Source organism: Alternaria arborescens (assembly GCF_004154835.1).
Source record: "Alternaria arborescens strain FERA 675 chromosome Unknown contig_1, whole genome shotgun sequence".
NCBI lineage: Eukaryota > Fungi > Ascomycota > Dothideomycetes > Pleosporales > Pleosporaceae > Alternaria > Alternaria arborescens.
In genome coordinates this window covers 670,278-684,076 of record NW_021167856.1, presented here as the reverse complement: position 1 = coordinate 684,076, position 13,799 = coordinate 670,278, and the positions used below count along the sequence as shown (strand labels likewise).

Sequence of the window (13,799 nt, the reverse complement as noted above, 5' to 3'; positions counted from 1 at the left end):
ACCAAGGAGATCGTGTTGTCCTCCAACCAAAGACTACGTATAACGTTGACCGTATTTGCGACGTTCCTGGAGCCAGTGAGGCTAATGCAGTTGACTGGATCCAAGTCTCGCTACTAAGTACCTACCAAGGTCAATCAAGCACGAAATCTATCGTAACATGGGTAATTGGTAGGCTCGGAATCAAGCAAGGAACGATGCTACGCCTGATCAGTTCGTCTCATTTGTTTCCAGATGCGGGGGACAAAGAGCATACGACCTCGACGCGAACGCGTAACGCCTGGTCACGTTTCCAAAGGACGCGACCCGCGACAGGCCTAAAGACAATGATCCACTGATCGTTGCCGCCGCGATCTCTCTAACGCACGTCCTCACCGCTTCCATAACAAACACCTTTTCCTGCCGCCTTTTGCAGAATCCCCACCACGCACGCCTCTCGACTCCCAAATCCATCACATTACCCAAACCAGTTGTACCACCTGCGTTTGTTCCCAATCAATTACCCCTCGACTCCAAAATGTCTGTCGTTTCGCTCCTCGGTGTCGAGGTTAAGAACAACCCCGCGCGCTTTGACGAGCCATACGAGTTTGAGATCACCTTCGAGTGTCTTGAGCAACTACAGAAGGGCAAGTGCGCCCGAATGTGCATATTCGCCACTGTCACTAATAAATTCCAGACCTCGAGTGGAAATTGACCTACGTTGGCTCCGCGACCTCGTAAGACCACTCCTGTATCCCCTTATGAACACGTCTGATCAACATACTGCAGAAATGAGTACGACCAAGAACTCGACTCTGTCCTCGTCGGTCCTCTCCCGGTTGGCGTCAACAAGTTCCAATTCAAGGCCGACCCCCCCAACCTGTCGCGCATTCCCAACAGCGAGATCATCGGTGTCACAGTCATTCTGCTCAGCTGCAGCTATGATGAGCGCGAGTTCGTGCGTGTCGGATACTATGTGAACAACGAGTACACAGACGAGGCGCTGGCACTCGACCCGCCTACCAAGCCCGTCATCGAGAAGGTGCAGAGGCAGATTCTTGCAGAGAAGCCACGAGTCACACGCTTTGCCATCAAGTGGTATGTTCAAGCACAGACAGCTACGTTCCTTTGGCAGTACTAACCTTGGTAGGGACTCCGACGAGTCTGCACCCCCTGAGTTCCCCCCTGAGCAGCCAGAGGCCGACCTCACCGCAGACGGAGACCAATACGGTATCGAGGAAGAAGAGGAGGAAGAGGAAGAGGGTGAGGGTGCTGCCGCTGAGGGCGAGGATGCTGCCATGGCAGGCGCCGAGGACACTGCAGGCCCCGCCAACGACGAGGATGCCGAGTCCGAGGCCGGCAGCGAGGAGATTGACATTGAAGATTCAGAAGACGATGAGGAGGAGGAGGGCGAGGAGGGCGGCGATGATGACATGGAGATGGATGAGGGGGAAGCAGGCGCCGCCAACGGTGACAAGCCAGCCCAACAACAGCCCGGAGGTGCCCCGCAGCAACAGTCTGGTGCGGACGTGATGGTCCACTAGATGTGCCTTTATCCTTGTTGCTTGCATACTTCATCATCGCGGATGCCTCGAGCAGTAAGCGATCTTCGCCGCCTTGTGGTTTCATTCCAGATATGTATACAGTAGCTGCAGTGTCGCTCTGTCAACACGACTTCGTCTTCGTCTTATCACGAAGGAGTTGAATTACGAATACCCTATTGAATTTGTAGCACATCATACGTGACAAACTGCGTGCTATGACAGAAACCTTGGTGATGAGGCTTGGATGGCTAGAACGTATGCAGCCGCGCAAGCCATTGCCGCATTTCGTCTCCGTCCTCACCTGGTGGATCCGCCGTCAGATCCGAAATTGTTACGACAGGCGTGCGCGACCGAAAGTGGTGGTTCAGAGCAACGTCAACGTCACTGCACAGCCTCGAAGTGAATGGCACAGTAACGTGAGCTCGGCGGCTGGTTTCCGAGACTTGTCGAAACATTTATAGTAGCTGTGAACGACAGGCGGGTAAAGGATGACATTGTTAACAAATGCCGGTCACCACCTCGAGGGACCATCCACTCCTTGTTCTTGTGACCTTGGAAGCGCACATGTATGCAAGCTGGAGAGCTCACTCGGGCCTCAACGTCAAACAACGCACTTTTCACTCCCCATATTCCTAGGACTGCCGCGATTACTTCAGCGTCTGTTTCAGTAGCAAACAGCCTGCTCCGCCGTTTCGAATCTCTCCTGAACCTATTCTTTTCCGCCTGCGCCACTCCTCATCCGCTCACTGCCGCCGCCTCCGCTACTTATACCGCTGCCTCTGGCGACATACTTGATCCATATACGACTACGAGGGATCGACGGCTTTCTCGTATACGATACCCGACAGATCGCAAGGGTTGTCGGCGAGTTCGCATTTAGCGACGGCGATTCAGGGACATACCCCACCAAGTTAAGGTACGTGGTACGCTCATTTCCTGCTCCACGCGTCACTCGGCATGCATGGCGGCCTCGATGACTGCTTCGCGGAACGGTCCTTGGAACCAGGCGGCAACCTGCATAGAACGCTGTTTCTCTTGGACAACGGCTGACGCCTACATCTCAAGCATCACAGCGTGCAGCAGTTGATACCCTATCGCAACATCATAATGAGCTACCACCAGGGCCAACCCCAGCTCGGGGCGACTTTTGTGCCAGGAGGCTTCGATGACTATTATATGCCGGCTCCTTCGCCTGAAGTCATCTCGCCTGCGCCTCAGCGGTTCGTTCTAGCCCATCACCATATGCATGCCCTGAAATTGCGGCTGACGTAGGTTTGGCGGTAGGATAATGCCCGAAGTGCCCGAGAACATGCAAGAAAACATCGCGCATCTGGAGCTGGAAGCCAACGGCCCTCGTGGTACCAACGGCGCCATGTCACCCATGCAGGGCTACAATCAGTCACAGCAGAACTTCCCGCCGCGACAGGCGAGCTACCAGAACGAGCTGCCTGTCCACAACGATCAATGGCCGGCGCGGCAAGCGAGCATCTCCTCTGCCTTCCGGCAACCACCAAACGTGCAGCCTCAGTCGGTGCAGCAGCAGCCGTCGCACGACTACAACCAGTTCGCCCAGAGCCACGACTCGCCCAACTTCTCCCCCTTCCCCAAGCTTCCCAACAAGCCTCCGAACGTGCCGCCGTCCGACGATGAGAAGGAGGCTGTCCTGGAGAACGCCCGCTTGCCGGTGCTCAACTCGAATGATCCCGAGATGCAGCTGGCATGGGCACAAGATGCACTGCAATATGTAGACGCCGCGCAACTGCACGAGCAGCGCATTTCAGAGATCCAGGGGGCGAGACCGGCCACACCACAAGTCGAGCACCAGCTCCGTCTGGACGCGATGAACGTAGTCACCTTCTTGGCGGACCAAGGCCATCCGAAAGCGACCTTTATGCGGGGTATGTGGCTAGAGTTTGGCAAGTTTGGCATGCGCGCAGACAAGAAGGAAGCGTTCAGATGCTACTCCCGCGCGGCTGCAAAGGGATACGCAAGGGCAGAATACCGCATGGGCATGCAGTTTGAGCAGTCGAATGACCCCATCAAGGCTCTGCAGAACTACAAAGCTGGCGCCGAACAAGGCGACTCAGCCTCCAACTACCGTCTTGGTATGATGACGCTGCTCGGACAGCACGGCCAGCCACAAGACTTTGCAAGAGGAGTACAACTGATCAAACTGGCTGCGGCCACTGCCGATGAGAATGCTCCACAGGGTGCTTACGTGCTGGGTATGCTTCAGGCGCGAGAACTGCCCCAAATCAACGTGCCCGAGATGTTTTTGCCCTACGATGAGAAGGGCGCCAGACAAAACATAGAGAAGGCCGCCTATCTCGGGTTCGCAAAGGCTCAGCTGAAGATGGGCTCCGCCTACGAGCTCTGCAGTCTGGGCTGTGAGTTTAACCCTACGCTGTCGTTACACTACAACGCACTCGCATCAAGGCAGGGTGAGCCCGAGGCAGACATGGCTATCAGCAAATGGTTCCTCTGTGGACACGAAGGAGAGTTCAATAAGAACGAAGAGCTGGCGTACCAATACGCACAACGTGCCGCAGCGGCTGGCCTCGCAACAGCAGAGTTCGCCATGGGCTACTTCAACGAGATCGGCATGAACACGCCGGTCAATCTTGACAAAGCCTTGGAGTGGTACGAAAAGGCAGAGAAGAACGGCAACAAAGATGCGACTGCACGTATAGAGAGCATCTCCAAGCTGTCACGGACGCTGTCAAAGAAGGACCATGAAAACGTCGCTATCAACATGATCAAATCGAAGCACGGCTCCATGCGAGGGCAGCGGCCAGCGAGACTGCAAAAGTCACATGCTCCTATGCCTTCTATCACCGATATCAGTCCTTCTGATTACGGCGATACCTCCCCAGCCACCCCTACAGGTGGTCGCCATCCGCCAAGAGGCGATAGTACAACGCCGTATCCTATGTCTGACCAGCCCCCAATGATCTCGAATGGCCCCATGTCGGCTCCCTACGACCGTCCCTCTACAGCAGCGCCATACCCTATGGACAATGGCCCTCCTCGACTAAGTCCACAGCGGCCAGGTATCGCCGGTGGCTTTGCGCCAGAGGTGAGGGCTTCGAGTGCTCGACCTGCATCCTCAGCATTCAACATCAACCCCAACGTTTATCCTCCAAATGATCCTTATGGACGCGGCAGTCCTCGACCTAATCCCGGTCCTGGTTACGACATGGGTCCGATGCCAATGCGTCCTCATACGAGTGTGGACAACATGGGTCCAGGACGTGGTGGACGTCCTTCCAGCGGTGGTCGTGGTGCGCCGCTGCCAGCAGGAGGACCAGCGAGTTACAGGCAGCCGGGAGGACCGAGCGCTCAACGTCCAGAAACCCAGAACCGCCCATCGACGACGCAGCCTCCTGATATTGGATACAGTGCGCCAGATGGACGTAACAAGCTGCAGAAACCGACAGGGGCGCCACTCAAGAAAGCGCCCACACTGCCAGACATTGGCTACGTCGCGCCTCTCGAGCCCCGCCAGCACACCCGCCCATCTACAGTTCAACCAGGTCAGGAGAGTAGGACTTCTTCACGCATGGATAGACCCTCGACTACTACACCCGGTCAAGGCTCCCGACCCTCATCACGGCCAGGCTCCTCTGGTCGTCCTAGCGGATACGACAACATGCCCAAGCCTCATAGGGTACAAACATTGCAACAGCAGCAACCACCTCCCAAGCCTGCGCCAGTGCAAGCAGGTAAGCCGGCGACGCCTACACCACCTAAGCCAGCGCCATCAGCTGCTTCGACACCAGGCAAGGGACCAAAGACGTTTGATGAGATGGGCATAGGACAGGCGCCTAAGGACAGCGATTGTGTAAGTTGCATTACCTCTGTTGGTGACCAAAAACGCTTGCTGACGTATCTCAGATTGTCATGTAGATTGAACCGTGCTGGCACGGCGCAATACTCAATGAATTTTGCATAGCGGAACATCTTAATCTTGCATAATAGTGAACAGTCGCAGTACTGACACTTGATATACCCATTTTTGGAAACACCTGAGGCGGCGTTGGTGATTGTCTAGTATAGAAAAATTCCAGTCGCGAAATGACATGACCCAATTTAGTGCCATGGCTGGACGTTCAAGTGTGATGTGTGGCTGCAGGCCAAGTACGTGATCGTACCTAGCTTGTGAGCTGCTTCTATTCCAACAACATGTATTCTGACTACACACAGATGCCTTGCGGTTTGGAGCGTAGGCATCCTGACGCGCGTAGAACATGAGCCGCTGTAGCACCGCGATGTCGCACTACGTTTTAGAGTAGGTGGGATGAGATGGCACCAAGGCAATCACGCGGTGACGCGCTATCACGTGTCAGGGTCAATCGTAGTTGAGTTGAATCGAACTGTAGTATGCACCATCGCCAACCCAGAACTGTCCTATATGATTCATCTTCGCTCAATACCATTTCGTCCCGCCTGTACATCGTTTGTGAATTCTTATATTACCGCGTCAATGTGAGATCGCCAGGCACGGGCACTAGCGCGGTTCCCGAACGGTTCAGTGGGGGAGGAGCGCGTTCTGAACTGCCTCGCCTGCAAACGCTTACCAGGCCCCTACAACTCAACCGCGCCCCCCAACTCTTTCTCTGGGATTGGAGTAGCTGCAGTAATGTCTGCGAAGCGCCCTCGCGCTCTCACAGATGGGGTTGATCCTAGCGGCTCAGGTAGCAATAGTCGCGTACATCAACCGTCCCAAGCCAGCACCAACACATATGCTAACACTGTCTAGGGCAAACGAGCCCGACAATCTGAATCCCAAGACAGCGACCAGTCAGATGACGAACGATCCGACGCGGCAAGCGGCAGCGAGTCACCCGATGATGAAGGCGAACAGACTCGCGAACATGAGATATGGGCAACACAGCAGGTGCAGAGAGAACGCCAGGCGACTGCAAAACGGCAAAACGAACCAACTGACTCTGGCATCATCGAGGAAGTTCAGTGTATCAACTTTATGTGTCACGAACATCTAACGGTGACCTTGGGACCTTTGATCAACTTCATCATCGGACACAACGGTAGCGGCAAGAGCGCAGTGCTCACAGCAATTCAGATTTGCCTGGGTGGAAAGGCGACAGCCACAAACCGAGCCCAGAACCTCAAGAGCCTCATCAAGGAGGGCAAAGAGCACTCCTCTGTGTCTGTCAAGATTAAGAACCAAGGGCCACTCGCTTACAAACCTGCGCAGTACGGTGACTCGATCATCGTCGAACGACACTTCAGTAAATCCGGCACTTCGGGGTTCAAGCTCAAAAACGTAAATAACAAACTTGTTACGAACAAAAAGGCTGAGCTTGAAGACATCCTGGACGCGTTCTCTATGCAAATTGACAACCCAATGAACGTGCTAACGCAGGACATGGCAAGACAGTTTCTGAACCACTCGACATCGAAAGACAAATACAAGTTCTTCCTGCAAGGCACGCAGCTCGAGAATCTTAATAGAGACTATCAGCAGATCGAACAGTCTCTGGAAGTGATGAATGCAAGAGCAGAGGTCAAGGAAGCTGACCTTAGGGTCCTGAGAAACGAGATGGAAGTGCTGGCGAGAAAAGCTAAACGCGCGGCAAGTCTGCAGACCATGCGAGATAAGGAAGCGGAGCTCGCCAATCAAGCAGCGTGGGCGGCTGTCCGGGAGCAGGAACAAGAGGTGGAAAACAGTTTAAAGGAAATCACGAAATGCGATGAAGTCATACAAGGGCTACAAGGGGACGCAGAGAAGGCAGCAGAGCGTTACGAACAAGCAGATCAAGCCTGTGAAGCTGCGAAGCAATCTGTCACTGATATTACAGCTGATTTAGAGCCTGCGGAGCAATCGTTACTTGAGGCCAGAGGGAAATTTCAAGACATCAGAACGAAACTCCAGCAACTACAGCCTGATGAACGGAATGTTCATAGCGAGTTGAAAGCAAAGAAGAAGAAAGTGCAAGATATCAAAGCAGAGATCGAGCAATACCGACGACGACAGGCTGAAGCGGACAATGGTCGTCATGCCGAGAAGGCTCGGGAGTGTGAAGAAGCCAAAGTACAACGCGACAATGCCAGGGCTGCGTTCGAAGCCCATGATACAGGCCTTTCAGCTCTGCAGGAGAAGCTCAAGGACGCCCAGAAGGAGCAGCACGAAGCGGATCGTGAGACGGAAGAGGCGCGGGCCGGCGTCACACGCATCATGAATACTATCAGATCACTGCAAGGAGGCCAGAGCAACTGGATCGAAGCGTATCCAAATCACAGAAAGCTGAATGAGTTACTCAATGCGATCAAGTCTGAGCGCAGGTTCAGAGAACCACCAGTCGGGCCTCTCGGTCGTCACGTCAAGTTGGTGAAGTCTCAGTGGGGCCGGATCTTGGAAAAGCAGTTCGGTCAAGCCTTGAATGGGTTTGTTGTCACAAGCAGGCAAGATCAGAATACACTGTCTGTTCTGATGAACAGGATTGGCTGGTACGTGTTTACTTCTCATTTCGTCGACGAAGCTAACAAATCTAGGTCTGCTCCAATATACATTGGCAAAAAGGCGCACATAGATACCACTGGGAGTGAGCCTCCGGATGAACTTGTGACATGGATGAGAGCTCTTACGGTAAGCACGGTCTTCTGCGCGAATGGTGTAAAGATATCCAGCTGACCAATACACAGATCGAAGAAGACCTTGTTCGAAATCAGTTTATTATCAATCAGTCGATCGAGCAGACAGTGCTCATCGAGGACATGAAGGAAGGTGCCCATTTCATGGATGCCCGTGGAAAATCGACCGAACATGTTAAGATGTGCTTCACTTTTGCAGATGGCGACACTCGAAAAGGTCGCGTCATCAGCTACACCAACAACGGAGGTATCAACAACAGCCCGATCGCGGAATACTCCGGACCTCTGCGTATGCAGGTAGATGAGCCTACACAGATCAAGTGCGAACAAACGATCCACATGTTTGGAAACTTGCTAACTAGATATGTAGGACAGAGGAGAGAAATCTCGCTCAGGCTCAAAAACAACTTGAGGCTTGTGAGAAGATCTCTAGTCAACGGCTTGATCAGGTCAATACATGCAAGTCTCGGATACGAGACCACGAACGCCAGAAGAAAGACCTTCAAATTGCTTTCCAACGTGCCAACAAAGAAGTGGACCGACTTGAGAACGAATTGGACGAAGCAACTCCTGATGCAGCAGCTATTCAGGTGCGCGAGGCAGACCTTGCAAAGGCCCAAGAAGAATTGGTGATAAGTGAGGGAACATTTGAAGATTTGAAAATCTCAAAATACCAGCTTGATGATGAGAACAAGGCGAATAAACGGGAGATGGATGAAGCGCAAAAGGTTGTCGCTGACTACCAGTTCCGCCTCGAGAAGGCGCAATCGACGGTTCGAAAAATGCAGGGCACGCGAGAAGAACAGCTCAAGCTCAAGAATGCCGCAATCGACCAGGTTGCCAAAGCTGAAGACATCAAGAAGCAGTGGCAAGCAGAGCTAGCCGATCAACAGGCCCTGCTGGTAGAAGTGATTGATGGTGCGAAGACCATCTGTGAAGAGCGTGTTTTTGTCCCCCCTGACAAGACATCTGACAAGCTCCAAGAGGCGATGGCCAGGATGGAGAAAACAAGAAAGGAGACAGAAAGGGAGCTCGGTGGATCGCAGCTGGATCTTACTCGGGCGGCAAGTGAAGCGAAGCAGAAGCACCACGATGCAATACAGGAGTATGAGGACATCGACAACTTGTGTCGTGTAAGTATAGTTGCATGTACGATTTTGACTTCTGCTAACATGGTACAGCAACTCATGAAGACCCTGGATAACCGACGTCTTCGGTGGAAGCAATTTCGAAATGGCATTTCTGTCCGGGCGCGGGTCACCTTCAACTATCTGCTGAGCGAACGCAAATTCAGAGGGACGCTTCGTATCGACCACGAAAAGGCTCTTCTTGATATTCACGTAAGTTTGAACATTAGCCCGACGCCGCACAATGCGCTGACTTTGCAAGGTTCAACCAGATATCACAGAGCGAAGCGGAGATGGTAGAGAAACCAAGACGCTCTCTGGAGGAGAGAAATCCTACTCTACCGTGTGTCTGCTCCTCTCACTATGGGATGCAATGGGCTCACCCATTCGTTGTCTCGACGAATTGCAAGTTGTCCAAAGTCCCCTTTTCCCTGCACTAGCTAATTAATTGTCCCAGTGACGTCTTCATGGACAATGTCAACCGTGAGAGAAGTTTACACATGATCATCGAAGCTGCTCGCCGCTCAATCGGTCGACAGTTCATCTTCATCACCCCACAGTCGATGAGCAGCGTCACCCAAACCTCGGACGTCAAGATCATCAAGATGTCGGACCCAGAGCGTGGGCAGACAGCACTGAACATGGGACGAAGTTGAGATGCCCCTGGGATACGGCGTTGATTTGTTGAGCATTCTATCGGCGTTGTTGTACGAGGCTACTAACCATGGAGTTTTTGGATGGTTATACCCGCTCACAAAGGCAACTTTGATTTCATGGCAAGCAGTATACATGTATAGTACCGTAGTTTCAGTGCAGACGCAAGACTTGGATTGTCTCCGCAGTTGCATGTACATGCGCAATGGACGGATGCATGTACGCCTAGCATGGTGAAGTAAATCAGTCGAATTTTGCTATGTGGAGAAACTGGTTGTGTTGACTCTCGTATCAAGGTGGTCGTAGGACGTGTCAGCTCATTTGCCGCGCAAAGCGTAGTTGCGGCGTAAGCGGCGGCCGGGGCTGTTGTACAGGGAAACGGAGTTGGCATGATGTGCACAGGGTCTCTTGGCCAACCACGTCGATTGCGAGGTCTGATACAACACTTGCACTCGACGGCTCGCTGGCAAACCTTGGGCACATGTAAGAACCGTGTTCTCGTGCTGTTCCCGCACTCGGCTTCCCACCTCCTCCGGGAGCCTATATGCTGCCCCCCACGACGTGTCGGTCCCACACACACCATGGCCGACTCCCCACCCTCAACACCCGACACTCCACGAACTGCCTCGCCGCTACCTTCCGAGAGGGACCTTGCCCGCGCCTTTTCGCCCTCCTCGGACGATGCGCATACCGCCGAGATGCAAGCTCACGCCGAGGGTGTGTGGATGAGCGCCCCAGCGCCGAGCATGGTGAATGCGACGGAATCAGCTGAGCAGGGCGTAGAATCGAAGGGGAAGGAGAAAGCCACCAAGGGCCCACTGAAGTTGCTGGACCTGCCTATGGATATCCTGAAGGAAATCATACACCAGGTGAGTAGGGCGGGCTTACGCGCAGGGCCTTGCAGGTGCGGCACGGTGTATGCTGACCAGCAACTCAACAGCTTCCACACACAAACGACCTCACCTCGCTCTGCCTCTGCCACTCGGCCCTCCATCGTCTCACGATCCCGTGCATATACTCGCGTTTCGACATTGTGTGGCCGGACGAGAGCACCCACAACGAGCCTCGCGCCGGCGTGGACGCCCTTACCTATGGCCTGGCGACACTGGTCATGGGCGACGACTGCTTCCCCCACCAGAACCGGCTGCGACTACAGGGACAGACGCCAACTTCCATACTGAGGACTGCTGCAAACCCATACCCCGTACCGCAGCGGCGGTTCGGCAACTACTACGGACAGTTCACAAAGAAGTTCTCACTCGGGAATGGACCGCAAGCATGGGTTCAGGAGTACATGATTACAAAGGAAGGCGGAAAGATGCTGGGAACGCTGGTAGCGCTTGCTATTGCGCGCATGGTCAACCTCGAGACATTCGTGTGGGACATGCCTACGGGTGTGCTTCGCGATGTCTGGCTTGCCCTGTCAAGCCTCGCGCATAGGAGTGATGGCGAGGAATGCCGTCTGGACCGGCTCTGGATACGATGGCACGACAACACAATCGATGCGCCAATCCCACCACCCGCACCGCCCATGATACTCAACAACCAGAACTTACCTCCGCCCCCAAACACTACGCATCCAAGCGGTCTTGGCACCGTGCAGGCTCCCATAGTCGTAGTGCCCCCGTACGCACCGAGCAGCATATCTGCCCTAGATCGAGTTGAGCACCCTACCTTTTCCGCCATACCTGCGCTGAAGAGCTTGAGTGTCTTGGATATCGACGAACTCCCATACCTCGATGAGATGAGCATCCTGATCGCAAGGTCCCAGAGGAAGCTACGCGAACTAAGAATTGGCATAGCTGCTCACGCACAGCAGCGAGACTGGGTGACGGTTTGGGAAGGTGAAGGTCTACAGCAAGTCGACTACAATGCTACAACGACGGCAGCCTCTTCAATAGGAGAGAAGAGGCTAGGAGGTGTTCTGGGCATCCTTGTTGGCCGCATACACAACATGCGCCATTCAGAAGAGTCTCCGTCTCACAAGTCTGGCGCTGCTGGTGTCACGGAGCGATCAGTGGAAGCAACGCCGGCCAAGTCGGCCGCATCCCTACCCCTGCCATCTATCGCCTCGCTCTCGTTACAAGAACGGGATCTGGAGCAGGACGTAGACCATTTTGGTAACCCGATGGAAGACAACTCTATAACGGAGGGCGTTAGTCTGTTTAGCGACAACCAGCCGAATGGTTCTGACCAAACTGCACAGACTGCCAACACAGACAACTCGGCTTCGAAGACATATGCAGAGTCTCCTTCTCATAGCGAGACCGCCAATTCACAAGACGAGCCCCTACTGACTGGCAAACTGAAGCTAGAAGTCTTGGAACTCGAACGCGTTCCTCTCTCTGTCCCTGTTCTTCGCAGGGCCTTTGACTGGTCGATTCTGTCGACATTGACTCTTCTCCATTGCAGCAACCATGAACAATTGTGGAAGATACTGCGAAGGACATATACCCCTCGTCCCCCTTACCCCGGCTCACCATCTTCGTCCAAGGCGTACAAGGCGTCTTACACTCTCCGGACAGAGTATCAACTCAACCTTAAGCGAATTCACACCAATACCGTGTCCCCATCGCTGATCACTTTCCTTAAAGAAACACTGGCGCCCAATAGTCTTGAGGTGCTCTTCCTCCAAGAAGGCCGGTCTTACTCATCTACGGTGACAGTAGACGCAATCTACAAGGGGCCGTTGAAGAGACACCGAGGTAGTCTGAAGAAATTAATGATTGACAGTGGCGAGAAAGGACCAGACGGACATACGAGTGCTAGTTCGAGATGGAGACGATGGATGCTCAACCGTGAGATTCTGACATACATAACAAGCGGTCGTATGAACAGCCTGCGAGAACTCGCAGTGTCTATCGATTACAAGGATTGGGTATGTTGCACCTCCTTGCAAGTTGGATACGTTTGACTAACTTTTGTAGCATCACTTTCTTCAGCGTCTTCCGTACATCCCTCACATTCGCTCTCTTTATATTCCCTTTATTGCAGACCACGCACATGGCAGCAACATAGATCCGCGCGAGCTCGCCTACCAGATCCTCGACATTGTGCACCTGCGACCGGAAATCGAGCTCTGCTACATGGGTCTGTCTACTAAGTGCTTCGAGATACTGGAGAACCGGCCATCGAACTATGATCTACGGCACGATGGTATGCACGCTGATGGTAGCGGCTCTGCCTACGCAACACACGATCCCATGCTTTCTGACGACGAGAGCGAAGCCACGGAAGACGAAGATGATGACGACATGGACGAAGGCGCTATGCCGCCTGGTGGTGACGATACAGAGAGCGAAGCGAGCGATGATGTTGATGTGGAAAGCGATGACGAATCGTTTGTGCAAGACTCGCAGAGAGGCCCCAAGTTACGTGTTCGAGAGATACTCTTCTACGAGGAACGAGTCGAGGCGTTCAGAAGGCGACACGGCGTACTAAGGCCTTGAGATGATGGGATTGATACGACAGGTACGGTGTTATATAGTGTTACTGCGTCATTTACTATGTGCATGGAATGGAGCATGGAAGGGAATGGAGTAGGACGGCGTATATGGTAGATATCCTTGATAGTTCTTCATCAGGTATGTGGTCTCGAGACCTAGGAATCTTTTGTGCGCGAAGTCAGATGGCTTGATGCGTTTCAGGGCAATTTAATGTTGGATGTTAGAAACTTATCATCATCTAATTGAGCATTGGTAGTGAAAGTCGACTTGGTACCTTCTCTTCATGTGTAATTTCTATTGACGCGTTAGGATACCTAGGTACCTCCCTAGGAAAGACAAAGATAGCCCCACGTGAATACGCGTTGTGCATGGCCCGAGCTCGATTGGTGACGGTCGCGACTGCTGCATGCGAGAGCAAACAGTATTACCAGCCCGAC

The 13,799-nt window shown here is 53.4% G+C and overlaps 4 protein-coding genes across 4 annotated transcripts; all 4 read left to right on the top strand.

Annotated features, from left to right (window-relative positions):
- Positions 1-514: 514 nt before the first annotated feature.
- AA0111_g262 (Histone chaperone) lies at positions 515-1,520 on the top strand (the record flags this gene model as incomplete). Its single annotated transcript, XM_028648411.1, has 4 exons — positions 515-623; positions 674-713; positions 766-1,074; positions 1,127-1,520. 4 exons carry the CDS (start codon positions 515-517, stop codon positions 1,518-1,520), a joined length of 852 nt encoding a protein of 283 aa, XP_028512098.1.
- Positions 1,521-2,627: 1,107 nt separating this feature from the next.
- On the top strand, positions 2,628-5,426 carry AA0111_g261 (hypothetical protein; the record flags this gene model as incomplete). Its single annotated transcript, XM_028648400.1, has 3 exons — positions 2,628-2,740; positions 2,805-5,361; positions 5,415-5,426. 3 exons carry the CDS (start codon positions 2,628-2,630, stop codon positions 5,424-5,426), a joined length of 2,682 nt encoding a protein of 893 aa, XP_028512095.1.
- Positions 5,427-6,159: 733 nt separating this feature from the next.
- On the top strand, positions 6,160-9,918 carry AA0111_g260 (Structural maintenance of chromosomes protein 6; the record flags this gene model as incomplete). Its single annotated transcript, XM_028648389.1, has 8 exons — positions 6,160-6,228; positions 6,280-7,991; positions 8,037-8,130; positions 8,187-8,455; positions 8,506-9,268; positions 9,317-9,475; positions 9,525-9,667; positions 9,720-9,918. The coding sequence occupies 8 exons, from the start codon at positions 6,160-6,162 to the stop codon at positions 9,916-9,918; spliced, it is 3,408 nt and encodes a 1,135-aa protein (XP_028512096.1).
- A 579-nt stretch (positions 9,919-10,497) lies between these two features.
- On the top strand, positions 10,498-13,365 carry AA0111_g259 (hypothetical protein; the record flags this gene model as incomplete). Its single annotated transcript, XM_028648377.1, has 3 exons — positions 10,498-10,785; positions 10,857-12,794; positions 12,844-13,365. The coding sequence occupies 3 exons, from the start codon at positions 10,498-10,500 to the stop codon at positions 13,363-13,365; spliced, it is 2,748 nt and encodes a 915-aa protein (XP_028511626.1).
- Between the last annotated feature and the right edge of the window lie 434 nt (positions 13,366-13,799).